This window comes from Anopheles marshallii, chromosome X (assembly GCF_943734725.1).
Source record: "Anopheles marshallii chromosome X, idAnoMarsDA_429_01, whole genome shotgun sequence".
NCBI classification, from domain to species: Eukaryota; Metazoa; Arthropoda; class Insecta; order Diptera; family Culicidae; genus Anopheles; species Anopheles marshallii.
In genome coordinates, this window is record NC_071325.1 from 12,143,867 (window position 1) to 12,170,612 (window position 26,746).

Sequence of the window (26,746 nt, forward strand, 5' to 3'; positions counted from 1 at the left end):
CAAATCGCAATTGATCACACCGTGTATCTGTTCACTTCGGTCTCGAAGCGAGTGCCTCTATCCATATTCGAACCATTTTCCTAACTACCGATAATCGCAAAATCGCAAAACCGTCGACATGTGGATGCTACTGGGTGGGTGTTTTTGGTTTTTCATTGTTTTTTTTTCTTTAAAACAAATCACTACTTATGTCACAACTAAAACAAACAGCCCCCAATAAAAAAAAAACCAATCACAATATCACGTCCAACGGTTGTACTGTAACTGTACCGTTTCGTGCGAATCGCCTTAAAGTGTACCGTGCGCAGGGCCCCGTTTCCTAAATGCCTTTAACCGCTATCCAGCTTTACGCGAGAAAACGGAACGCTTTATATTCCCTTACCACCGGTAGTAGGTCGGTTCGGTTGAAAATTTTTAAATACTATCTACAGCCACATAAGTCGCTTAAAGTAAATCCCTTGTTCAAGAATATGTATATCGACCTTTGTTTGTTTGTCTTTTTGTTATCAATTGTAATTACTACGGAGCTTTTAGTATAGTATTCATTAAACACTTGCCCTACCGTTTGTCGCAATTGGGCAGATGGTTAATAGTCACAGCAATCAATGAATCATATAGGTTGTCGAGCATAGCGGCATCACGGTCACATAAAGGATGGTGACGTTTTACGCGACCGTGACGATTTCGATGCTTTCGACGGGCTCTTTAGGCTGTGGCGTGAGCCACGGTCCGATCTGGAGCGCTCCGGTCCCCGATCGCACCACGGTTCCGGTGCTCGGCCGCACCAGCGTATCAACTCCTGCACTTCGTTCTGCAAAACGAAAAATAAAATTCAGTATTACTATCCTGTATTAAAAAAACAATGAAATGTGGGAAATGTGGACACGTTACCTGCAGATACACTGGGAGTTCCTGGAAGATGTCGAGTTGCGTCAGTTCAGTATGCTGCGATAGGTACGATAGGCACCGTGCCTTCAATGCGGCCGCATTAAAACGATCCGATATGCCGTACAGACAGACGACCGACTCGCTGTCGATCGATGCGACCAGCGTTTGCTCACAGATAGCTTTCAGATTGTCGACCGAGTACCGGTCGGCCAGCAGCATCAGCTCGCACAGCTGATCGACACCGACGGACCGATCGACTGGTGCACCGTACAGGTAGAGTAGCAACCGGCGAAAGATCACCGGCGAGGTATCGTAAATAATAATCTTACTGCAAAGATGAAGGACGGCTTAAGTGAGCATGTGAAAGCACAACCACAAAACAGAAAACACATTACCGATTAATATCTTCCTGCATGCCGGACAGTAATGCCTTCTTGAACCATTCGCACCGGGCCGCCACTATCACACGATGGGCCTTGAAGCAGTGCGACTGTGCACCTTTCGTATTGTTTCCTTTAGCATTACTACCGTTACTACTGCCACTACTGGAAGCATTCACAGCCGTTGCGGTTTCACTTCCACCTCCACCACCATTAGCACCCTTGTTCGCACCGTTGAGCAATAGGCCCTCGTCCGGGCTAAAATCGCACGACGCCGTCGGCGTTACGTTATCGTGCTGCTGCTCCATCTGCGGTACCACCACCTCAAACTCCATATCCGCCAGCTGCCCCGAATGCAGCAGCTTCAACGCATTCTTCGACAAGCTGCTGTGGGCAGCGGTCGGCGATTCACACAGATTTTGCACCAGATTCATCTTGACGGTGGCATACTCGAGCTGTCGCTGGCCACTCGAACGCACCGCACTGCGACGCGCAGCACACTCGTGCAGCAGTGCCGGATCGACGCTCCGTTTGTCCAGCAGTCCCAATTCGACCAGCGCACACGTAAACTGTTCCTTCTGCACTAGTGTGGAGATCTACGATGAGAGAAGGAAGGTGAATAAAAATTACTGTCTTAGGAAGAACAAAGGAAAACAAACGCTTACATAGAACATTGCATCATTTAGGGCAGCCTTGTGTTCCAGCAGCTTTGAGACAATGCCGTTCTGTAATGATGAAAACAATCAATTACTTCTCTAAACAACAAGTGCCATACACCACTGCATTACCACTTGACTAGTGAGAAACTTGAAGCAAAATTTAAACTCCTTCCAACCGATCTTCTCGTCTATCGTATCGCAAAGCTCCTCCAGCTGACCAATGGCGGACGGTACCTCCATCGCCAGCTGCTCCAAGTTGCGCATCACCGTCTGATGCTGGTGCAGCAAGTTCATCTCGTTGAACGTATTCTTCTTGTGTAGTAACACCTCGAGCGCGTTCGTAACGCGCCCATAAATATCACGCATCTTTTTCACCTCGTACATGTACAGGAAGAACTTCAGGTCGGACTCGGACGTGCTCTGGCCGAGCCGGGACTGCACGGTGGTACTGCGCGCATGGCTACGAGTACGTTCCGCACCGGCACGGTTGCCGGCCAACTGCGTCGATTGGGTGCTACGACCGCTCCGGTGAGTGCCGGTCTGTGTACGTCCCTGAGGTTGTACGGAACTTTCGTGCAGCTTCTGCTGCTGCTGCTGCTCCTGCTGGCTGCTTTTCAGATCCTTGCAGACCTCTTCCAGCGATAGCTTAATTTCGGAAACAGCGGATGTAAGTACCTCCAGCGCACCGGTTATTTCCGGCACCAGGTAGGAGACTAGATCGTTACGATCGTCCGGCGATAGGCTGCCCAGTACTAGGTTAACATTCTGCAGCAGCTGATGCACCTGTGACAGATAGATCGGCATACGGGTACGCACGTACTTGATGATCTCGTGCCGCTGCTGACGCGTGAAGGTAGTGGCGTCCTTCGTAAAGATGTTACAGAACTGTAGCAGCTTCACAAACGCTGAAGAAAACAACGTTCCAGTTTAGACGAGTTGAGCAAAGATTGTTAAACGCTATGAAACTCACCTGTGAGACATTCTTTGACGCCCTCTTTAAACACCTGACACAGCACACAGGGACTGTGGGATATGGTGCCCGGATTGACCATCTGTATCATGTTGTTCAGACTGTCGTGCAGATCGTTGATAATATCGATTACAACTGGTAAAGTAAAAGCAAATTAGCTTCTGATCTTAAAAAAAAAAACAGACCAGTAATGTTGTGAACTTACACTTCTTGAGCTGTATGTTTCGCAGATAGTTCTTGCAGGGTTCACTCATGCGACTGAGCGGCGTCGTACTTTCGCACATGTTGATCAGCTGTATGCAAGTGTCCTCGTCCAGCTGATCGGGCAAACACTCACAGTACAGCCAGTGCAGGATGGTCGATAGCATCTTCGCCGGGATGTTGTTCAACACCGACAGTGGCGTTAATGGCGAGGACGGCGGTGTATCGATCGTCGACACCGGAAACGGTGATGGACTGCGGGCGCGGAACGGTGACGACGGTGGTTTAAACTTCACGCGACAGGAGGCCGGTACCGCGTCGGGAAAGAAGAACACGTTCCGATCGATGTGCAGGTTCGAATCCGAACAGGACGACGTTTGATGAGCGGTCCGCTTTGGCACATCGAGAAATATAGAGTGTGTGCTACCCTCGGTACAGCTCGCATCCGCCGTCGGCATGAGACAGTTGAAGGAGTTCGATATGTTGGCCACCAGCTTCGGGGACAGGTTGTACGAGTCGAGCGAGGTTGGCGGCAGGAGAAAGTTTGGGTTCAGAATCGTTGGGCTGGCGTGGACGCTCGGGTGTAGGCTAGGGGTGGCGCTTGCACTTACGCTGCACATCATAGCGGGCGATCCACGACCGTACGTGTTGCCACCGGTACGCACTGCCCGGGCGCACGGCACCGAGGAAACTTTCATGAGCGGTGGATGTGTGGCAGCAACCTGTGCCTGTGCCTCGGCACACTCAAACCGACTGGCCAGATGTTGATAGGTGGAAGCCGCCGTCATACTGCTGCAGTCAAATCCGTTCAAGCGCAAAATTGGCGAGTGCACGTTGTACTAAAAACAGGGACAAAAACAGAGCGTCATTAGGCGACCAGACAAAACCTTCATAAAATACAGGCACATTGACTTACGATTACATTATCACAACTCTTGAGAGTCACATCACAGAAGTTGCCATCGTCCAGCACGGAGATCAGCGTGAACGGTTCCTCCTGCCCAACCGACTGGTCCTCCTTGACACGCTGACAGTGAAGCTCGCACCAGCAGTCACACCGCAGCGACATCTGCTCGCCCGGGTTGTAGTGGTTGGTGCGAAACTCGATACTGTGCCCGGTGTACGCACCGAAGATGAGACCCGGCCCGTTCGACGACAGCTCCACCACCTCGAACGTTTCGCAGCTGAACAGCACCGCCGCCGAATCGTTGATGGGGCAAAATGCCGCCCCGTTCAGACTACTCAGCCGGGGATTATTCAGCTGCGACTCCCGTCCGCTGCCGTTCTGGGTGTTTGTGTTGATTAGATCGTTGTACCAAATAATGTCCCCCATTTCGTCCAGCCGGAACTTGATTCTGTGTTCGGGGGCAATGTTTAGGATGAGCTTACTTCGCCGTTGTTAGTGCCTTTTAGACGAACGTATACGTACCCTTCGAGACCTAGTTTGTCCGTGGTGCCTTCCAGATGAGACTCCACTATCTGAAATTTCGAGTAATAAGAGTAGTAAGAGGGCACATTCACTATCCAGGTCGAAGGCGTCGACGCCAACGTTCGAAAGGAATCTTACCTCCCACGTCCCGATGAATCCGTACGATTCGTGTGCCGTCATGTTTGATTGATTCTATTACGGCACTCGTTCCACCTGGAATCGTTGCTGCCGACGTCCAGCTCGTAGCATCTAGCGCTCAGTGCCGTTTGGTTCCTTGTTCGTACGTTTCATCCATTAAAATTCCCCAACAAATGGAAATACCGTCGGGCTGATGGGAGCTAGAAATGGGAGCGACATTTATGTCTACGGCAGCCGAACCAAATGCACATAATTGTGTTCAGGTGTATCTCACAACAAAACTACTCGCGACACGGAACACCACGGCCCTTGTCGGACATTTTGCGCATATTTGCAAAAGCGATTAATTAGCACAACCACATGTACTGCTGGAGAGACAAGAAAAAGGTGAGACGTGTTTTGAGATAGGCTCCGTGACGTATGGTAACTGTTACACTAGCGGCTTTGCATACGGGGAACAAAGAATGTATTAATGGTGCGTCTGCCGTGTCTGGATGTCTGTTCGGACTGATGCCCAATACTTCATCCATCTGAGGTTTTCCTCCTCACCGAACGGAGTAAGTTGCTGAGAGGTGATAACACGATTGCTGAAAAGAATAGCCAGCACAGGTGCCACCACTTTAACCTCTGCCAGCTCACGAACTCCAGATCTTCCAGCTGCAGCTAAAACGCACAAAAGACAACCACACACACACACACACACATCCACTCCTACACACCCAAAACAATAATCGGGAAAGTGTGTTCAACCCGACGCTGCTGGGAAGATCTTTTCCAGACAATCGCTCGTTATCATGATCTGGCTGGTCGAATGGTGATACGGAGCGCTGGCACGCAGGTGTCTGCCTACTCGCTGCTGTAATTGCCGATGCCCAATGCAACTCGGTCACAGCACACCACTACAGAGCAACGCGCTCGAGACGCGTATATGCGCACAAATCGACCAGTGCCGTCATGCATGCGAGTTGGTTGATATTTGTTGCACATGACACCCGCACAACTGTTCCGTTTCGGCGTTCGTCCGTTCTCTTTCTCCCATGCCGTTGCGCGTTCGCTCTCGGTTGAAGTTTTTCCTAGGCTTCAGCAGTGTTTTCGCTGGTGTTTCACACCTTTTGGAAAAATCGTTTCCAACCCACTAACTGTTGGACAGACATTTAAATGTAGCGAGATTATTTACCAGTTTGCTTTACAGCTTGATTTACAGCTCCTCAAATATTGATGAAAGCTAACATTTCTAACATATGTATTGGTATGTTATAAGTCTACAGAGCTCCGTATTAATACAAATCATTAGTACAAAAAAATGTGCTGTGTTTCATTCTTTTTTGTACAATAAATCAGACCACAGACTCTTTCCATTTAAACTCTTGCCCGCTTGCAACGTCCAATCCCCTACTCGTCCAACACTAGACGTAGACAAACGGCAGTGTTTAATAGCATGGCACTAAAACACTGTTGCGAGGCTCATATATGCGTCTCGTCAATACCACCTTGCTCACATACTACGCCAGGATGCAAACGACTTGACAGCGTCCTAGCGACACTTGTGGGATTTATTTACGTTTCACAAGGTGGAAGGCGCCAATGCCTACGGTATGCTTGGTTGATGGTAGTGGTTGACCATTTTTCTTTTTCTTTCTCCTCTTCTCTCTCTCTCTCTCTCTCTCTCTCTATCTCGCACTTTCGATGGTCTACATCATGCAATGGGACGACGAACAGATGCTAAGCAAGATGCACCCAACTCACCTTAACAAGCAGATATATCCTGGACGTATTACTCAAAACCCACCCTAACCGGACAGCATCCGCTATACACCATGCACAACTGCCACCAACCGAAACTGAAAAGAAAAACTTAACCGAAACGAGCCAGTTGAAAGCACAATCGTTTTGGGTTTGGGAAAACGATCCGGGCGGAATGCGCCCCAGACTGCAAACATCGACGTTGGAGCGAATTTTCTCCGTCAGCAGCAGGCGCTCCGAAGACACATGCGCGGAACTGCCACCGTACGTGCACCGCGGCATACGGTGGGCAAGGGTAAGTTGAAACACCGGGTGGCCGGTACGGGTAAACGTCATCTCTGTAGACACAAAGAAAACGTACAGCCGAAGTAAACTTCATCTTTTTTTTCTTTAAATCAAATCTCAAACAATCTGAAATAACAGTTGACTACTTGCCAATAGTCACGAAAATATCGATGTTATTAACCTGCCACTACTTCATTTTAGCGAAGTTGTTAGATCCTCCTTTTTACAATTACCGGTCTAGATTATTATCTCACACAGTTATGGAGGCAAATAAACTAAAATACTTAAAATAATCCTGAGGATTCATTACATTTTCTCAGCTCGGTACTGTTAAGTGTTAAGTTATTTAAATCTTCAAAAGCTCCCCAAGTACAATTATGCTTCTATAATATATATTACAGATATTTAAAACTACACTGTTGTTGATATATTGTTTTTTAACTCCTAGCATTCCGATCCGTAACTCCAAGAATTTATTTCCACAGTATTCTGTTTACGAATAACATGAGAGTTTTTTTTCGGATATCTTCGGCAAACGTCAACTGGGATATTAAACAAATGCAGGAAAGCTAAAAGACTTGCAAGCAGAGTAAATGAAGCTTTATTGGAGGTGCTTCAAATTAAGATTCACTTAATGGTTGGTGACCTTGGTGATCATCTCGGAAATTATCCGAAAAACCTCTAAAGCGAATACCCGCAACACACACGGTACGCACAACCTTCACCAGTCATAACCCGGAAACACAACACTCCACAGCAGCACCGCTCCGTCGAAGGAATGTCCGAAAAGTATCGAACACTTTATTTGCATTTTTCATTGTTTTCACCAACCACTCCATGTGCACGAAAAACACGTTTCGCTGCGCCGGTGTACATTTTGCGGATAAATGTTCAACGGGTTTCTTTCGCACCATCTTCCATACATTCGATACTGCAGTGATGGACGATTGGTGGTACGTAGTCTAATGGGTCGTAACATTGCTCGAGGTTAACCACGAGTGAATCAAGTCAGTAACTGCACCGAGACAAACCCAGCCGCTAAAACCGATCAATGGAAGGTCTGCCTCCGGCACGATTTTCTTATCAAACAGTTTCCACCCGCACGTAGATCTGGTTTCTCCCGTGGTCAAAAACGCACAACGCCACTAAGCTCAATAAGATAAAACCTCCAAACAGATGAATAAAAAACAAAAAAGATAATCGTATCATCAGCTCAAAACCTCCCGACCCGCTCATTAAATCGAGCACTCGTGGCATAATAGCGCGGCTGCAAACGTGCCCACACACGCGACCTCCCAATCGGTACCGCGCACTCATCTTCGCGGTTTTTTTTTTTTTTGCAGCGTCCTTCTCGCCGAACGGGGAAGCACGCGATCGCAACCGTCTCATTGCACGACTCGCTCACTCGCGCGCTCTTCGCGATCGTTATTACGCGCGCTAATCACATCACGATCATCGTCATCACCTTCAACATCTTCACACCAATAAAATCGGCCGGGACAATTATATCCGTGCCTTGATTGTAGCGCCACTAATAACGCCATTGGACGGTGCTGACCAGAAATTAAATTCAGTGTGCAGGCTAAACAGAGTTACGACTCATACGCCTTTAGTGACCCAGATGTCACGACAAGTACGCAACATATCACCGAAAGGCACAAATATTACTTTTGCTAAATACTGTACAGCTTCATTGGACTCTATATATCGAAGCAACAAATCTTGGGAGGTAACTATCCCTCCGTAGTACTAATCGAATGTGCGTGTTGAGATTCTAATCAGTGCAGGCGTGATTAAAAACGATCGTTCATCAGAACTCCGGAAATGCGATATCTTCCATTTCTGTTAGGCACTCCTCGTCGAACAGATCTCGCGGTCGAATCTAGAATAGAAATAAGCCGGTTTTAACTCGCCATTAACATGCGTTCGCTTTTCGTCAGCCACCTACCTTCATATGGCGTACAGCATCCCACCGATAGTGCTGATAGAGGGCGATACGCTGCAGCTGCAGCAGCGACCGTATCCGATCTTTCGGGTCTGGCTGGAGCAAGCGCTGCAGCAGATCGCGTCCTTCTGGCACTAGCCGGTCGACCGATTCCGGCAACAGGCGCGTCACCGTGGACCGGTTGATTGCGGTGGCAGCGTATGCCGAGGGGCGCGTTGCCGTTGCTGGATGCGTGTCCAGCCCGGCAACCGTTGCCCGCAAATACTCGGCCGGGTCCATGTTCGGGTACTGTGGGAAACGAAACAAAGCGAAACCAAAAACAAAACCCAGTGTTACAAACTGATTGCGGAAGGAAAGCACGGGGCGGGAGGACAGATAGGTGGTCCGGGCTGTGGATGGCTGATCTGCTGGAGTCGCATGCCAATTTACGACAATTTACGCAATTCCGCTCAATCGAGCCCCTGACCTCCGTCCGACGGAAGCCACCACTTGCAGGCACCGGTAAATACGCAGCTGCTGCGGTGCGTTGTCTGAGATGTCAATCAGGATCTGCCAGGTGAATTTCATTGCTTTCGCGGGGTGCTTTATGCTGCTTTGATCTGCCAAAACCTCTTTTGCGCGTTCTAAATAAGATAAGCTGCCCAGCTGAACACTTCCAATGCAGATCAATTAAAACCACATGGAGAGATCCAAGGACATGATGCGCACTTTTTTCGTTGCTGTCCCCCCACTCTCGCACGGACACACATTCCTAATCCGACAGCGGTGGATAATTATTTTTCCTCGCTGTTTCCGGAAGTTGAGCAGCGTGCGCGTGCGTCATGCTTCGCTTGCAGCTTGGGAGAGAAGGTCGCGCCGCACGCCAATGCGTTGTGTTTTCCGCCGCGGATCAGCTGAAAGCATCGCTAATAACGACACTCAACGCCGCACTCGGCACCGAAGCATCTGAAGAGATGCCCCCTTTTGCCTGTGGTCGATGCTGGAGGATTCACGGTGTTAGAGGGTATTCTTGCGCCACGCTAGCGGTGGTCATTGACCAAGGTCCAGCCATTGCTCATCGGCGGTGTTTGGTGGTAGCATCCTCGAGGCATGCATCCTCACCTCCCAGGCCCTGGTCTGCGGGACCTTCTGGTACCGAACCCGGTGCCTACATGCCGCCGACACACTAACGACGCTAAATAATTCAATAACGACCGGAAATTTTTATTACTATTAAATTCAATCCCGCCCGAACCCAGATGTCAAACCGATTGCCGTGTCGCCTGTGACGCTGCATATCCCGAAACCCGGACACTTGGTGCTTCCTTTGGGAATGGGCCGACGACTGTCCCGCCACAAATGCAACGCCCGTTTGCAGCGGAACATCAAGGGCGGCGACCCAGTCAGCCAGTCACAAAAGGGAGGTGGGGGAGGTGGGATGTACAATTCCAGCGGGCGATTCGTATGCAACTCTGTACGGGTAGCACGGGGACGTTCCGGTGCAGTCCCGCACCCGGATCATCATCAAACGGCATTTGTTTCAATAGGATCTACACACACCCATCAACCCCACCGGATCGGATTGCCACCGTATTGGGGTGGGTCACTGTGCCGCTGTTACTTCCGATGTTAACCGCCATCGATTAACAGTTCGGTGAACGGGAGAGCCCCTGTTTAAGGGCTAATCTAGCCGAGACGGCTCGATTGTTCCCATCAATCGTCATTACGCGCAAGCTGCTGGTACCGGAGGGGTGCCCACATGCAACAGGGCCGCGCCGCTTACCGGGGGGGGGTTTTATTTTTTTTATTCTGTAGTGACCCGAAAGGTCACGTTTGAGCTTCGGTGGCATCGGTAAAGGCCCGCGCGCAGTCTTCGCGCTTGAGCAATCCTAGCGCTGGTCTGCAATGACCCGCACGGCGGAGATGAGGAATCTCGCGTCCTAGGAGTCGGGCCCGCGCTTGAACCATAATTATTTTCCCATTATACCGGGGCTGGTGGTGGGACGTGGACAACACCAGTGGCCCCATAATCATTTGCCACTGGGTCGGGCGTACCAGCAATGACGAGGCGTGCCCAGCATGAGCCGTGCAACCGACGGTGCCGTTTCTCAACCTCTGTGCTGTGTTTTTGTTTGCTCTTTCACCTTCACTTAGAGCACGACCCATAGTGCTGGAATGGACCAGCATTTGCCGGAATTCATCTCACACCGCAAACGGCACAACACAGACACACACGCACGCCCTGGTGGAGTTTTTTTTTTGGTCTACTCGATCGATATTTCTATAGCGAATAGACACACGCGAACGTTACTACCCTTTTGGTGTGGCCTCGAAACACCGAATGCAGACGGCAGTATAGAGCAGCCATTCATTCAAATGCGCAATCGGAACGCACAGCACGGAGCACGTTGCCACAGCGCATCGTGACGTGCCGTCCCTTTCCGATCCGGCCTTGATCGCACCCGAGCGCTTCGCGGGAGGGCGCTAAGAAGACTCCGAATTGAGGCGAAGCGGCGGCGTGTGGGCTCCGGAGATGAAATCAAATCGGCACACACGAAACACGAACATTTCGGAAAGGGGGGTGGGAGGAGAAGCGGGAGGAGGGGGGGGATGAGGGCGAAGAAACATTAAAAACAGAGCTTCTCCGGGTGCGGGGCTACCGAACGGGGCCGTGTCTTCTAGGTGCTAGCGCGCAACAACAAACAAGATCGGTTCGGATTTCGGATCGATAAAAACGTTCCGTTCCGTGATCACGAAGTTCATGAGGTTTGGTGTTGCCCACACGACGGTGGCGCCCTGGGAAAAGGGTTTGCCCACGAAATGGTCGCCCTCCCGAACGGCTGGTGCTTCGGCCGGTGAGCCAGAGCCGCGACGGGATCGGTGCGACGGTTGCTCACCACCTGCGCAAAAGGAGTGGTCCCCACCGGCTCACGGCCATGCGGGCGGGTGGGTGGACCGAATCCATCCTTCGCGGCGGGTTTCGGACGTTTGATCTTAACTCGACTCTTGTGCCCTGGAGGGGGGCGGTGTCGTGTGAACGGTTCCACTCCGGAAGCGAAACTGCGCAGCTCGATTGGGTGGTGCGGGATTCACAGCATTGCCGTTTGCTGTTGTTTGTTTGTGCGAACTGGACAAGCAGTTCCAAATGCAATCCGAATCCGGTGAGCATGGATTCCAGCGACACGCGAAATTCCGAAACGCTTGATACGCGCACTGACAGGTGTCAGAGGGGTCTTCCAGATTGTGGCAAAAGCTCCACGATATTGTCAACGAAAGTGCCCAAACGATACGCTCGAAAGCATTTATTATAAACGACCCACAGCAGCAGCACCTCCGGGAGACCCTCTCCAATAATTCCTTCAAGTATTTATTGACTTTTTGTTCCTTGCTTTATTATTTTAGCAGCATTACTTCCCCCGTATCTTCCGCACAACTTCCATCCTTTCCATTCTTAAACCGAATTGTTACGGCACAATGAACCGATTGGCACCGCACTAAAATATTCAGTTAGGTGTTTTTGTTTTTTTAAATTACTTCCAACAACCCTTTGCCACCCTGGGTGTCTTTCCCAACCTGCACCGGTTACGCGAATATTGGGTGAGAAGAAATGGTAAACAGGAGATAAATAATTCTCGAAGGACACGGACGAATTCCGAACCGTGCGGCAAATATGTGGTGGGTTGAAGGACAACGGTGTTGTGCTCTATCGATCGGTGGCAATCCGGGCCACCGGGCGATAAGAACGATTGGGAGGATAAACACAAAAAACATCTCCAAAGCTTTACGTACTTCATCTAAGGCTGGCGGGTTCCGCTGGCCATGTCCACTGTAGTTTGCTGAAGTAATTCACCCCGGCCATTGCAAAATTGTACATGTTCTTGAGGGTGGTCTAAATTCTTACCCCGCGACGTGTCCATGCTTTGTAACGGAAGCAACCAAATATCTTGGCGAGATGGTCACACGCAATGCGTGGTACAGCCCGCTTCGAAGAGAACCCACATCATTGCCTATTACTCGTGACGCAGGGAAACAATTTCCTCCCGCAGCGAAGCCCAAGAAACAACCAAAAATCCAAACCCAAAAGCAAACCAAAACCGAACATACGGTGGGAGATCATCGCCATCAGCATCGGACGCATCGCAGTCGGCAGGGGGCTTAGAGTTTCTCGTAGTGCATGTTGCCGGCGCGCACTCGCACGTTCGTTCGCCTCGCACCGAAGTAGGCGCTGACAGGAGAGAAGGTATAAAACCGGACCGCAAGCCAGCTCCTGCTCATTGCTTATTCGGAAGCTGAATCGAACGGTGGTGTGAACAAAAAAAACACACACACAGACATACAGAACGTGTTGCACTTGTTGGACAAAGTTCGTTACAAAACAGTAAACCGGTGCCGAATTCGTGTACGAGCAACCAGCACACGGCAGTGTAGACAAGTTTTTCCACCCGAGCCTCAGAAACGTAAGTATTGCTCTCTTTTAGATGTTTTTTTTTTGTTTTTTTGTGTTGTTTTTGCTTGCGCACACAGTAGCGGTCGACGCTCTGTGCACGTTTCCTTCTACCGGGTTAAAGTATTGGAACATTTTAAGCAGTGCAAAATAAGTGAATTCGGAAAGAAAATGGAGCCCTGCACAGCGTCTGTCGTCCAACAACACTCCACAAGAATATCGCCCAACCATTTCTATCAACCTGTTACCACAGCCTTTACGTACCAGTGCTTCTCGATGATCTTTTTATGTGTGCGAATTTGTGTGTGTGTGTGTGTCTTTAAATTTTCCTTCGTGAAAGTGAACTGAAAAGTGAAAGTGTATTTCACTAACGAGAAATTCTACAACAACAACAAAAAATCATATATTCCAAAGTGATTGCTAAGCCATGAACGTTAAGCATGGCCACGCTATGCCTCATCACCACTCAAACCTTGGTTGATACACAGCCTGCTTAGTGTTGGAAGTACTTATAGATACTTGTACTGTGTAATCTTCTCCACAGCGAATAGCATTCTTTTGTGAAGAACCTATTATTCATTTGAATCTTCTTTCATTTGTCTCTATTTATTAGCTTCTGCATCGAAATGAAGCTGTTGCCAGTTTTGCTGCTGACGCTGGGTGTTACCTTCTGCTGGGCTAAACCTGCCCCGCAAGAGGTACCGGATATGCCAGTGGAAATGAACACCGCTGACAAAATGGAAACCGTTTCGGCCGTAAACGAGGCGGAAGCTACTACAGTCAGTGCGTCAACCACTACCACTATGCAGTCCATGTCATCTCAAGCGGTAACGTCCGTGGGCACCTCCTCGTCTACTACTGCTGCACCCGCAATGGACGAAGCCGTCACAAGCCAAACCACGGTCGTGGTGGCTGATTCTAGCCCAGAGTCTTCCACTGCTAGCCAGGTGGTGCCAGAAACTTCCCCAGCTACGCAGACGGTGCCGGAATCTTCCGTTGCTAATCAGGTGGTTCCGGAGTCTTCCCCTGCCAGTCAGGTAGCTGCAGAATCGTCAACCGCCAGTCAAGATGTGGTGGAATCGTCCACCAGCAGTCAACCAGCCTCAACACCATCGACCGCTGCGACCGAACCTGTCAGTGTGCAGACGAGCGAGGAACCTGCCAGTAGCACCGGTACCACCGCTGCTCAAGAATCTTCCACCAGCGCGGCAGTGGAACCATCCGATACCAACACGGAACCGGCGGCTGTCAGTTCATCCGCTGCTGAAGGTGAGCAGGTGACAGCGGCCACGAACACCGACACCACACAGGCACCAAGCGCCGAAGCAAGTGATGCCACCAACATGGTACAGACATCAGCGAGCGATGCTACCGTCTCAGCTGCAAGTACTCCTGCTGCCGCTGCTGTAACGACTGCTGAAGTGAGCGATACCACCACCACTTCTACATCGACTTCAACAACAACCACCGCAGGTAGCGTTCCTACTACAGAACCGGTGTCTACCACATCTGCCGCACCAGTATCAGTCGAGGTTACTACCACCACCACCACCACTACTACTACTACCGCTGCCTCGACGGAGGTCGATGCGTCCAATGACTCTTCGTCCGGATCTACGGAGAGTGCATAAATCTTAATAATGTTTCACTAGGTAGGAAACACAAATTTGCCGTCAAGATTTGCTATAGAGTTGGTTGTCAAACTGCTATTTCTTTTGTTTCTTTTGTAGAGGAGAAGTCACCAAATTAAACGTTTCCAAAAAAAAAGCACAAAACAAGAAATTATGCTAAAATTAGCATTGTTTTCCGCAAAAACTTCAACACGACACGGAAGAAGTGTGTACGAAAGAAGAGACGAACTTTATATTGCGTAAGCAGCAGAAGCACACGTGCTGGTCCAACTGTAGATTGTAACATACGCCTAGCATTTACTACAATTACCGTACCTACTAGTGTAACGTAAGCGCACGTAAAAGAGCTGGTAGCGCAATGGAAAAAAACGATGGATCCGAAAATATTCCCCAAATAAAATCTGTTAACATGTTGGAGAACCATTACGGGAGTACTGCTATGGATGGCTAGCTTTGATAGAGAACAGACCATAGAAATCGAGTAAAAAAAAAATCTCAAGGTCTGTATTGATCAGTAGTAGATGGGAAAGAAACCACACTCATCACCTCTCACCGGAGGTCACCCCTTACTTACCCGTCCGGTGTACATCCGGCACGCCAATACCCCGAGGGCCCACCAGTCGACGGTGTGTCCGTACGGTTCGCCTTGCAGAATTTCCGGTGCTGCTCAGCCGAGAGGATGACACGCGCATCACCAGCAGCAGGTGCAACATGAGTGGGAACAAATAGAACAGAGATAAAGGGAAAAATAAAACGAATTAGATACAAACTAACAGTTACTTACCTGGAAGCAAAGAAGTCGTCACGCAACAGATGAGCCGGGATAACTAATCAAAGCGGTATATAAACGCAAATACAACTTCCATCTTCCAGACAAGGTACGTGTACGAGGTGTAGGACATGTGTGACAATCGGATGGTCGCTAACGAACAGTGAATGTAAACGCTACGAATTTCTCAACCTAGGATTTTCAAAAGGATCTTTAGAATGTTGATTTGTTTGTATGGTTCTTGTTTTTTTTTCATTTCATTTCAATCATTTCTTTATAGTTTCCCTTTCTCACTTTTCTTTTTGTATAACCCTTTTCGCTAAAGAGTTCCAGCAGCTGGCTTCTCTTATCTTCCGTTCATCGTCATATTTTGGTTACATTACGTTCTGTTTTTTTCCCGTTTCTTATCTGTTTTGCAGTGCTTAACCTAATCACCTACGCGCCACTCTTCTATTTGCAATGCTTTGTTTTGCATTCTCGTCCAAGAATCATTGCATAAGTTCCTGGTATTAGACTCTATCACCTATCACGGCCCATGCTGACGTTGTAGCAATGCCCAGTTTAGCTGTTTGTCTTAGTTCCGCCTTGCAAGCATTGCCACAGGTACGGGTTGTCACCTTATTGACCCATTGTTGGCCTTATTGTTTCGCAATTAGGTTTTGTTGCTTACGTTGAAATTGACATTGCAAAACCCCTACCCGGTACCGTGCTCTTTTGCTCGTTTCGTTAATTTACAAACGGTCCCTGTCAAATCCTTTCCCATCTTTCCCCTTTTTTTCTGTGTATCCAACACACGGCCAACCGGTGTGACAGAGATTGCTGCTGCATATTAGTGATTGTTTGGCATCACACTCCGCGTGTGTTCATCTACGATTAGTTCCTTCGGTGCATGTGCTTCAAACTTCAAGCATTTTGGGGATTTTTTTGGGGGAGAAAAGATCAGAAAAAAGACACTCATCCTATCCTGAACTATTCGGCTTCGGTGGTGAGAATTGAATAGCTGGAGAGACCTGATCAACTGGTGTTTTAAAAACTGCCTTCTACACGTCTAATACATCCGGTCTCGTATATATGTGCGTAATACTAACAAAAAAAAAGGTATCGACGACAAACGTGTAGTTTTCCTTTCCTTTAAAGAACAAACAACATCAAATCAACACGTGCTTAAGTACTACTCTACAGAAAAGAACTGTTTTTTTTGTTTCTTACTCGGAATCATTCGTTAACCTTTGCAACGTTTTCCAATGTTCGTCCATGTGCATGTGTTTCGTTCATATATATTCAGATAAAAGTAGATTATCCGTATTCGATTTGGAATCGAACTGCTGCAGGTTATGGTTTGCCATTACCACTGTTGGTGATAACCTTTAAGTAGTAGCCCTATTGTTGCCCATCGCTGTGGGTGTTTCGTCGGTAACATATTACGACTACTGACCGAGCAGTAAGTAGCATGTCTGGTATGCATTTACAACTTTCGTCCGAAATGTATCGCTTGAGCGGCAAACCTTGCGCATATACGGTGGCTAATAGAGTATGGACAGTAAAACCCTCTCTGCTCCTTTTTATGTCTTTTTGCTTTTTGTTCTATACACCTGATCCGTACACATATTTTCTTTAAAAGCACTATACACACATACGCTACTTAGTTTTGTTATATACACTTAATCACATCGCACTCAATCGAAAACATCCTACTGCCTGAAGCGGGCTTATGACAGGGATGAGTAAAATTTGTACGCGAAATAAAGAAATCAAGTTTAAAACGAAAGAGTAAAGTAGGCAGATGAAAGTACCAAACAAATAAGTGATGTCTAAGCTATGATGCTAGGATCTATTGATCTGCTAGAATCGGCAACTGTTACATTTGTTACAAGTTTGACGTGATGACCCGCCTATGCCTTTCAAAGCCTGTCACAGGCGGGTATACAAGACTTAAATTCTTCAGGTCTCGGACCATATGCAGGGCCCAACGACATGGCAGTGCATTGGGACCCGAACGCAGCTTCGTACGGCACTATGGGACCGCCATCGCTTTCGCGGGTTTGGATAGTCACGACATTCGCAACGGTCGTCGGACGTTGGCTTATGTACATTTGGATTTAATCGTGCCAATTTATGTCTACCTTTTGTGACGTACAACCTTTGCCCGGTGCACTGAATATCTAGACGACAGAACACGCGCAACAACGCAGCAAAGTCACTATTATTAACATTTCTTGTTCTTGTATCTGTGACGTTGCTTTTTATGCAGTTTCTGTAACCTCCTAGTTAATTTTGCTTTTTCTTCTCATTATCTTGAGTTATCTTAGTATTTTAAGTTTTTTTTTTGTTTGTTTTTCTCTCTCTTATTCTCTTATTCGCTGCCTTACCCTCTATTTCCTAACTTTTTCTTTGTATCGTTATTGATATTTTGTAATGTATTACATATTTCTTATTGTTAGAGCACAATTAAAAAGCGTTCGTAAAACAGAGAAAAATGTATATCGGCAAAATAATATGCCTCCCCCTTACTCTTTTGTTCACTGCCTTACACTCTATTACCAAACTTTTTCTTTATATCATTATTGATAATTTGTAATGTTTTACATACTTCTTATTATAAGGGTATAATTAAAAAGCGCTCGTAAAACAGAAAAAAATGTATACCGGCAGAGTAATATGCAACTGTTGTTGAAATGTTTACAGTAAATAATTCGATCTATTAACTGCTAATGTTACTGACGTAATGACTCATGAAATAGGCATGTCTTGCTATCCTAGTAGTGTAAACAAAACATCACTGTCTCCTTATTGGTAAAAGGTTAAAAACTATGCAAACGTTTTACAAAATTTGTTTCCTCTTTCATGATTCCCAGTGCTATTACTTTTTAGTACCTGTTATAACGACCACCAGATTAGCTTGTTGACGGTCACATCCAACACACTGCCTGCCTCATGCGTTTCAACACTAAAAACTATAACATATTTAAGTTACAACTCATCTGCCTAGGGATACGATATTTACGTATAGAAGCATATGGGGTTTGTTTGCGTTTTGTAAACATATTTCCACTAAAGGTGCTATATCTATTGAGATGTCTTTAGGAAAAGAAATTTTTCCGACAGACAACATCGCTCACCTTATGGTACACAAACTGTGGTTCAAATATTTGCTTAAGGTAACCCGTAATGTGTTTTAGTTGCGTTTGGGAAAATACCTGCTCTGCTACTTGCAAATTGGAAACAAAATCACAGTGAGAAGCACTTTGCAACGGGTGACAGGATCTACAACTGCAACACGAACCGACGGACACTAGCCGCAAGCAAACACCCTTTGTTCACCCTGCACTCGGCTTCACTGGTAACACCCAAGACGACACTTCGTACCGTGTTCGTATTGGCTGCGGAAAACATTTGCTTTGCATTCGCCACGATACAGTATGGCGCAAAAAGGAGGTGTGCTATTTTACTCAAATGTGTATGGAGATCATTTGTTACTCTCTTGCTACCTAACATGCTAGATAAGAAACATTGAAGCCTTCAATTTATGAAATATGGATGAATGAGGAAAACAGTGGCTTTACACTTAATTTGCATTGTCCGGAGTTGAAATAGCGAACCATTTCCCTGGGAAGGGAGAGAGTATATAGTTATAAGGATGCGTTGCTAATATCCAAACACCCGCGCACTTGAATATTCACAAAGAGCAGCATCCTTTTAAGACTAGCGCTATTTGTATTCTAATGTGATGATCGATTCGCTTGGGGCTCGTGTTCTGGAGACTCCGTAGTCTGAGAAATCGAACAACACAAAGCACGAAGGTATGCATACGCGATCCTAATTATACATAAAACTACTTGTCTGCAATTTGTATCCGCCTTACAAGCTATTTTGATTTTCTATGAGCGTTTTTGTATGATTTTCTATGAGCGTTGAGAACGGGTTGAAATATCAGTTTGCCTCGCTTTCTGTTTACATTTACTATCATTAAATAGTACATTTGTGGTTTTTGTCTGTTGGTACATTGTCACACCGGCATTATTTTTTCTATACAAAACAACAACTAACATGTAGTGTGCGGATATCGGTTCCCTTTTATAGAAGATTCAGTAACACGTTACACGTTACATATCTATTTCGAGGCATAACTGCTGGAGCGTGCCTATTTATCCCGCTTTACGTAGTAGTGACCGTATATCTGTGTGCCAATGCGTGAATCGTTGCACTAACAGCCAGCAAGTAGAAGCTTGCAGAGGCCTATCGAATAAGTTTATATGAATAAGTTGTGGGTGTACAAACATATTCCTACTAATCTATATTACCGTCTTAAAAAAAAGCTATCCACAAAGATTTTCACATAATGACGCCATTTACATAGTCAGTTTCGACAAGCAATCTTTATCGCGAACAAAGGACAGCTAAAATATAGTCTTCACAAGACCGGATCATATTCCCATTGTGGACAGGACTCAATATCCAGCTATGGGCAAATAAACATAAGAAAAGGCAGAAAATAGGCAGAAAACTTGAAGTTCTAGTAGCACAACATAAAAAATATGCTGCAAAATAGCAATTATCGCTATGCACACTAACTAATAATCTCTACGTTCGTGTACGGTACTCTTTATATTTAGGTGATTGTAAATATTGGCGACACTATCCAAAGTTTCATTCTGCAGTATGCTTTGATGACATAATTTAATTCATTTTCCTTCAGTTTTAGTATTTTAGTACTTGTTGTTTTAAGTCGAAGGCGAAGACAAATTGATGAAACATATAAAAAAGGATATACAAATAAAGCAAAGATGTTGGTCGTAAACATTTTTCGCACGGTCTAACATTACTAAAACGATGATTTTTTTTCTGGTCTTACTTCACTATATTTAACAACGGCGCGATGTAAATTGAGCAAAAACATAGAAATCTAATAAAAAAATGAAGGTTCAATAAATCTTACATACCCGATTTTAAACATAGGCATGTCATTCACCAAACCCTACTTTAAATATTCGTTCCCAATGTATGTTGACTTTTCGCTTCACGACACAATTCTAACAAGTTTAAAGCTAAGAAAAACAAAATGTCACACCCTGAATAATGTGTCTCAAACAGGATAGAGAGTACAGGACAGAGAGTGGGAGAAGACAGACGAACAGTGTGAAAACAGAGAAAATAGATATCATCGCTTCACCAGCTGCATAATACCGTCAATCGTACTCCATACCGGTGACCTATTAGTCACAATGAAACATTCAACGTTTCCTTGAACAGCTTCTTCACCGTGTTGCTCACGGACGAACCGCTCGGGCCGGCTGTACTAAACTTGAACTGAAACAGGTACGGCTGAACGTCCGGGTATGTCGTGTCAAACACCATGTCGAGCTCGGTCTGGTTCGGTATTTTCGGCACGTAATCGTGCCGGTTCATAATCTCGGTGATGCAGAATATTTTGTCCGTCAGCATATCGCTAACCCGCTCCCGGCACACTAACCAATCGTCCTCGTTCGTGAGGGTTAGCAGCTCGAGACGTATCGTCCACACCTCCCACGGTATGCAGTCCGTCTGGAACGGCCAGCGCGTTTTCTTTCGCTGGAAAAACTCCAAACTAATCTGACCGGTGCCGCCACTATCGTTGCTACGCAGCTGCCGGCTAAAGTTGCTAATTTCACGCCGAAGCGTTTCCTCCAACCGAGGCGATGTGCAACAAACGTAGGTAAAGTCAAAAAAATCACAATCCACATCCCGGTAACCGATCGTACCGACCGAATACATCGCTTCCTCGGTGTACATGAACTTGCCGAGGCTGCGATGGAACAGAATCGTGTGGAAGATGCTCAGGACGGCCTCATCCACCTGGCGGCCCTCCATGCGCAGATCAAACGTTTGTGAACGGGCATTCATGGTGCTGACGCTATGTACTTAATCCCTCAAAAAACCGACGCTATCCAGAGCTGTACTGTGTAATTTTGAGCCCGGCGATCGCTTAATCAAGCTAGTAGTTGTATCGGAACCAACAGAATCGTGCATGCTAACGTTCGCACCTAAATGTATCATCGTCTTCCAATTGCACCTGACGTGGATTCAAGCTGCAATAAAAGACGGCTTTCACTAGAAGCTCATAGCAATATTTACATTTCACTGCCTATCTGGGCAACACATCATATCAAATTGTACATTATTGTGTAGCCATGAATAAAAAGCTCGGATGCCACATTTTTAACATTCGTATGTCCATTTGCACTGTTACTTCGGTTACTACTACGTAGACTAGTACACGTTAGACATTAAACATAGACGGCTACGGGTGTTGCACGAACGAACAGATTGACTAACCCTAAAAGTATTAATATTGCTATTTGTTGTAGTACGTATGCTTCGTTACCCATATACTGTATCGTGCCGCAGAGCGTTGTAGTTCGATCGCCAATGCTAAGCCACTTGCTGAGCCCGAAGTCAATCAGTTTGATGTGAAACTGATCATCAAGTAGTATGTTTTCCGGCTTCAAATCACGGTAGATGATACCAGCGTTGTGGAGGAAATCTAAAAGAAATTTACGATACGAATTAGAATACAAGAAAAACATTTAAAATTAGCAACATTTACATAAGACTGACGTTCTGAAGTTGCTAGCCTCGAAGTAATAATAATTTAAATTGATAATAAAACACAAAAAAAAAACCAACACACAAAAATAGTAAAAAAAACTATCAGTTAAAAATAAAATATGCATCCATACCAAGGGCTAAGGCTAGCTCCGCCACATATAACTGAACCAACTGAACAGTGAAGGACTTTAGACGGTGAAATATTTCTCCATTGCTGTAGAATTCGCACACTGTAAGAAAGAAGAGCAAACATATACATTTTTTTACCGGCACACCAATATTAACATGTTTAATTCTATCTTTTCTGGATTTCTTTTACTTTATTTACACGTAACAGGATAGTCAATCATGCGTACGGGGGATAGGTCCAGATGGCATTTTGGACCGGTCTTGTCACCAACAGACCACCCCGCAACACATATAATAATATGGTTAATTTGACTGTTCAAAGATCGTAACAATTACAGGGATATTTAGATATGTGATTGATTGAACGTTGATTGTTCAAAATGATTATGTGTGTGCACAAGGGATTTTCACCAAAAATAATAATACTTTTATCAAACTGTAGATATAAAAAAACATTGCAACATCTGCATAACTTCATTAAATAAATATCAGCCATTAAACCAAAATATCTTTAAACCACTTTTTGAATAAACTTGAAAATAACTATATACTTACACAAAAATATGCTGGTACGATTTTGCCAATAATCGACACAGGGTACTATAAAGGGATGATGTCCACAGATTGTCTGTATCTTGACTTCGTCCCTTACCTGTCCAGCTGAATCGGACAGAACGATCTGTTGCAGACATAAATATATGATATTAACTTCCCGTACATCCTTAAATCGCTACGGTAACACTTACGTTGGATTTTTGTAAAATCTTCAAAGCGTACCAATGGGGACTGGCGTCTACAGTCGCATTATGACACGCGTCCTGTACGCGGTACACCCGACCGAATGCACCATCCGCGAGATGGGACCGCTCAACGTAACGCTCGGAGCGACGCTCATCCACCGGAAATGTGGGTAGAAACAGGCGTTCGGTTTGCGGTACCGGCCAACAGCTCTTCAGCAGCTGTGTCTCACTGTCCAATGTCGTTTGGTGCCACCTAAAACCAGCAGAAAAAAAAACAAAAGCGTCACGTCTCTCTCATAGTTGTTAGATAATCTTTACTGAACCATACCGTCTTCGGGATATGCGTGCTAGTGGCCGTATCCGGTGAGTACCGTTTTTCCTGTAGTTTTGCCGTAAGGTGCGCAGTACATTCGCGACCCTCACGACAACACCGTGCAGCCGGACGATGTAACTGCGATGTGCTAATGTTTCATGGTACCACCGTCCAACGCGGCCCAAATTCGCACCGTCAGCAGATTGTGGTAGCTGATAAGTAGCGGAACCATAATTGATCACACATATTAACCATGTTGAAACGAAGAATGCAGTTGACGTGAAAGAAAACAAAAAAGTAAATATCATATTAAAAAGTATACATAATTACAACAAAATATATTAACTCCCAACTTCTGTGAGATTTTACATTCAGAAGCGCACAGTTAAATCAACCGTTATTTAAACAAAAGAGATGCTCGTTGGTTACAATGTAACGTCTTGCAGATGCGCAATTGCCTTTGTGTTAAGCCACTTGTTGCACTTCGTTATTTCAATTGTTGACATGTTTTATTACTAGTACGTGCTTGCTTTGAATACGTTTTTAATGCTGTTGTAAGCTAATTGCTTTACTGTAAAGTAAGTATTGTGTTTTGTATACTAATTAATTTGATGAATAAATTTCTTATCCGAAATAAGGGACATGTTTCCCAAAAATATATATTTTTAAGGAATTCAAACCATTTAAATTACAATCCAATTGCATTTTACCAACTATAACAGTTTGCTCATGCTATTATCCTTCATATACATATGTCATTTATCTCCTTCCCTCTTTTATTACTCGCCAAACGTACCTGAAACGACACGACCCGATTGTCCTTGCGACGTTCCTTTCGTCCCGGTACCTTCTCCGGTACGTCCTGATAATGACTGCTTTGTGGTTGCTCGTCTAGTGCGGGATTGCTGTCACAGCTTATCGCAGGCTCGATAGCCCGGATGTCTGCGTTGCCCATACAGGCCGGAACCGTCAAAGAAAACGCTCCTTAACGATGGTCACCAAAAATCGGTCTTACTACTGGGTGGGAAATGATGAGCGCTAAAAGACATTAGACGAAATTATTAAAGTTTGTATATATGCACACAGTATTCGTGATGATCTTTAACGTTGTGTTGATGTGCTTTATTGTTTTGACTAGATTGACACCAATTATTGTAACATTGATTGAATGCGTGATGCTGCTGATTGGGGTTGATCGCATCGTATGCACCTGCAACTGTGTATGGAAAGTCTTTGGTGGATCGGCACGAAAAAGGTTATCACCTTCGATGTATGAAAGCGCGATCTCCAAACCCCCCAACTCCTCCCTATTTCACATACAAACACACTTACATGATGTGAATTGTTATTGATTGTGCGGGAATGATTGACTTTTGTTTCACACATCGTCATCGCGGCAAATTGAGCCCTTCATATGAACACGCCACCCCAAACAGAGTTGGGAAAAGGGATTCTTGTAAGCGCAGAGATAAAACATAAACACACACGAAACGCGCATACACACAAGGACACTAGCAAATCGTAAACACACCTAATGGCGAGCGTAACACTGCCATTCTTACGCAGCGTTTTATGCAATCCTCAAAACCACAGCTGGGAGGGTGAAGGGGATGTACAGCTTATTGCAAAACGTCACGGTGTCATCTTGCAGAGCAATACAGATGGCAGCTACACAGGAACCATGACATCGAATATTGGACTAGTTAAAATATTAAATTGTTCTTGAACAAAAGCACTGCACGTTTACGATGCGAGTGATGCGTGACAGCTTTCGTTTTGGAACAATAACAATTAAAACAACAAACCTTCTACCCTTGTTCTCCTTCTGTACACCAAGCGTACATGAGAAACCCCCTTTTTATACGTAATTGGCAGCAACAACATTTAGCGACATGATACTACGATGCACTTTAGATGACGATTGCGTAGTGTAGTCTTTGTTTTCGTTCATGGCTTTCACTGTACGCTGTTATTTTACCTGTCAAAGAAAACGATCAGCATACGCAGGCTCTCGCTGGTACGGACAGTCTGAAGCGCTCCTGTTCCGATGCACGGAATGGACAAAATGACATAGCACGAACGGTCCCCTCCCAGGACACCAGGAAAGGATGTTTCCTCCCGTATAGTGTTTAACGCACCGTCATCCGCCACAACACCCGAAGGCCAGCTGGAAACGGCTGACGAGATATCCGTCAATGACAGGTAAAGCTTTGGCGCTATCGCAGGTGATGTCGAATCTCTGGTCTGTACGTCGAAATACTGTCACAGCCGTTTCACATTCAAATCCTGTATCGACGGGACGAAATCGAATTCAAATGCATAGCTTTCTATATTGCATGCTTATTTCAGTTAAAATCATCCAAAGTTCAAAACAACAGAATGATTTTGGTTTTGACAAAGTTGTGCCAAATAACTGAAATTCGTACTGAAAAACAGACCAGTCAATGTAATGCAAATAAGATTACATACCTGCACGTTTTATTACATATCTTCTTCATAGAGTAGTGTAATAGTTACATTTAATGTACGCTCATTTGGAATTTAGAATCAGCTTTGAAAAAAAAACTTAAAAAGACCTTCGGTAACTATTAGAACACAAACGGTTGTGGAAGCAAACAATCACAGAAAATCGACAGATTCACATTATATCGAAAGGTCACGCAGGTTTATAAGAGTTGTCATGAAACAACTTGCTTAATCAGTTTTCCTAAGTAACACTCATAATTTAAATATTAGCGTAAATTTGGGAAAGTATCTCAACATCAATATTTCAATTCACGGACCACATTTCTGATGTTTTGATTATGATAAATAATAACAATACAAATTTTGACAGTTGACAGTTAAGTCGATGAAAAAACACAGCCATCTCCTGTTTCGTCGATATGTCGACGAAACAAACTGAACAGTGACGTTCACATCTGCATTTCGTTCATTTAAATACTCTATTATTTTGAAAAAACTCACTTTGTCTATACATACATAATGTTTCTAAATTTGTATTGATGTATATTGTTAAATTGAAATTAGTTTTAGCAATTATTCCCGAACCCCACCCTTCAAAATGTCATATTTCAAATCTGTACCAGGTTGTGCCTCCGAAACGTGTACGTAAATTACAGTCAAGGACAATTTTTGATTCACATAATTATACTTTGAAAAACAGAGTAGAACGCCGATAATCCGTGCACATCCGCACTTGACTTGAGTTACTCAATAACTGTATAACACAATTAATAACAAAAAAAACAAAAACTAAATGAAACAAAAATATCACGACATACTTAAATGGGTATCATCTCAACCGAAGTTAAGAGCGTGTACGAAATGATACAGATGGCATATGGCGAACATGTTGTAAAGGTAGAAATACTTCTAGCTTCAAGGTGATCGTCTTTTTCAAAATGATATTGTGTACGCGATTAGCGAAGTTAGATAAAATGTACTTCTTCCATCAGATATTTCCTCTACCGGGACAGATACTTCTCAAGGCAGCAATACACGCTTGCAATTGAGTT

At 45.4% G+C, this 26,746-nt stretch overlaps 4 protein-coding genes across 4 annotated transcripts; 1 reads left to right on the forward strand and 3 right to left on the reverse strand.

The window, feature by feature from the left end:
* Positions 1-643: 643 nt before the first annotated feature.
* LOC128708548 (uncharacterized) lies at positions 644-4,707 on the reverse strand. The gene is made up of 10 exons (XM_053803529.1): positions 4,666-4,707; positions 4,528-4,577; positions 4,015-4,453; positions 3,103-3,937; positions 2,898-3,032; positions 2,057-2,832; positions 1,934-1,993; positions 1,284-1,864; positions 892-1,216; positions 644-811 (listed from the first exon to the last, which is right to left on the reverse strand). Exons 1-10 carry the CDS (start codon positions 4,705-4,707, stop codon positions 644-646), a joined length of 3,411 nt encoding a protein of 1,136 aa, XP_053659504.1.
* A 3,796-nt stretch (positions 4,708-8,503) lies between these two features.
* Positions 8,504-24,183, reverse strand: LOC128710141 (serine/threonine-protein kinase S6KL). The gene is made up of 9 exons (XM_053805220.1): positions 24,025-24,183; positions 23,244-23,440; positions 22,922-23,168; positions 22,731-22,854; positions 22,178-22,276; positions 21,823-21,981; positions 15,267-15,355; positions 8,642-8,926; positions 8,504-8,575 (listed from the first exon to the last, which is right to left on the reverse strand). Exons 1-9 carry the CDS (start codon positions 24,181-24,183, stop codon positions 8,504-8,506), a joined length of 1,431 nt encoding a protein of 476 aa, XP_053661195.1.
* LOC128710248 (uncharacterized) lies at positions 13,688-14,692 on the forward strand. Its single transcript, XM_053805333.1, has 2 exons — positions 13,688-14,008; positions 14,069-14,692. Exons 1-2 carry the CDS (start codon positions 13,688-13,690, stop codon positions 14,690-14,692), a joined length of 945 nt encoding a protein of 314 aa, XP_053661308.1.
* On the reverse strand, positions 20,679-21,341 carry LOC128710355 (autophagy-related protein 101). Its single transcript, XM_053805445.1, has one exon. The coding sequence runs from the start codon at positions 21,339-21,341 to the stop codon at positions 20,679-20,681; it is 663 nt and encodes a 220-aa protein (XP_053661420.1).
* Positions 24,184-26,746: the final 2,563 nt, after the last annotated feature.

Bases quoted from the DNA above. Each gene is read 5' to 3' on its own strand.
- LOC128710141 (XM_053805220.1), bottom strand. From the start codon at position 24,183: ATGGGCAACGCAGACATCCGGGCTATCGAGCCTGCGATAAGCTGTGAC. The intron at 23,169-23,243 runs GTATGGTTCAGT...TGCTGGTTTTAG, and splicing joins GCACGCATATCCCGAAGACG to GTGGCACCAAACGACATTGG. The intron at 8,576-8,641 runs GTAGGTGGCTGA...TTTCTATTCTAG, and splicing joins ATGCTGTACGCCATATGAAG to ATTCGACCGCGAGATCTGTT.
- LOC128710248 (XM_053805333.1), top strand. From the start codon at position 13,688: ATGAAGCTGTTGCCAGTTTTGCTGCTGACGCTGGGTGTTACCTTCTGC. The intron at 14,009-14,068 runs GTGGTGCCAGAA...GTTGCTAATCAG, and splicing joins AGTCTTCCACTGCTAGCCAG to GTGGTTCCGGAGTCTTCCCC.
- LOC128710355 (XM_053805445.1), bottom strand. From the start codon at position 21,341: ATGAATGCCCGTTCACAAACGTTTGATCTGCGCATGGAGGGCCGCCAG.
- LOC128708548 (XM_053803529.1), bottom strand. From the start codon at position 4,707: ATGACGGCACACGAATCGTACGGATTCATCGGGACGTGGGAG. The intron at 1,217-1,283 runs GTAATGTGTTTT...TCATCTTTGCAG, and splicing joins ATGCAGGAAGATATTAATCG to TAAGATTATTATTTACGATA. The intron at 812-891 runs GTAACGTGTCCA...TTCGTTTTGCAG, and splicing joins AACTCCCAGTGTATCTGCAG to AACGAAGTGCAGGAGTTGAT.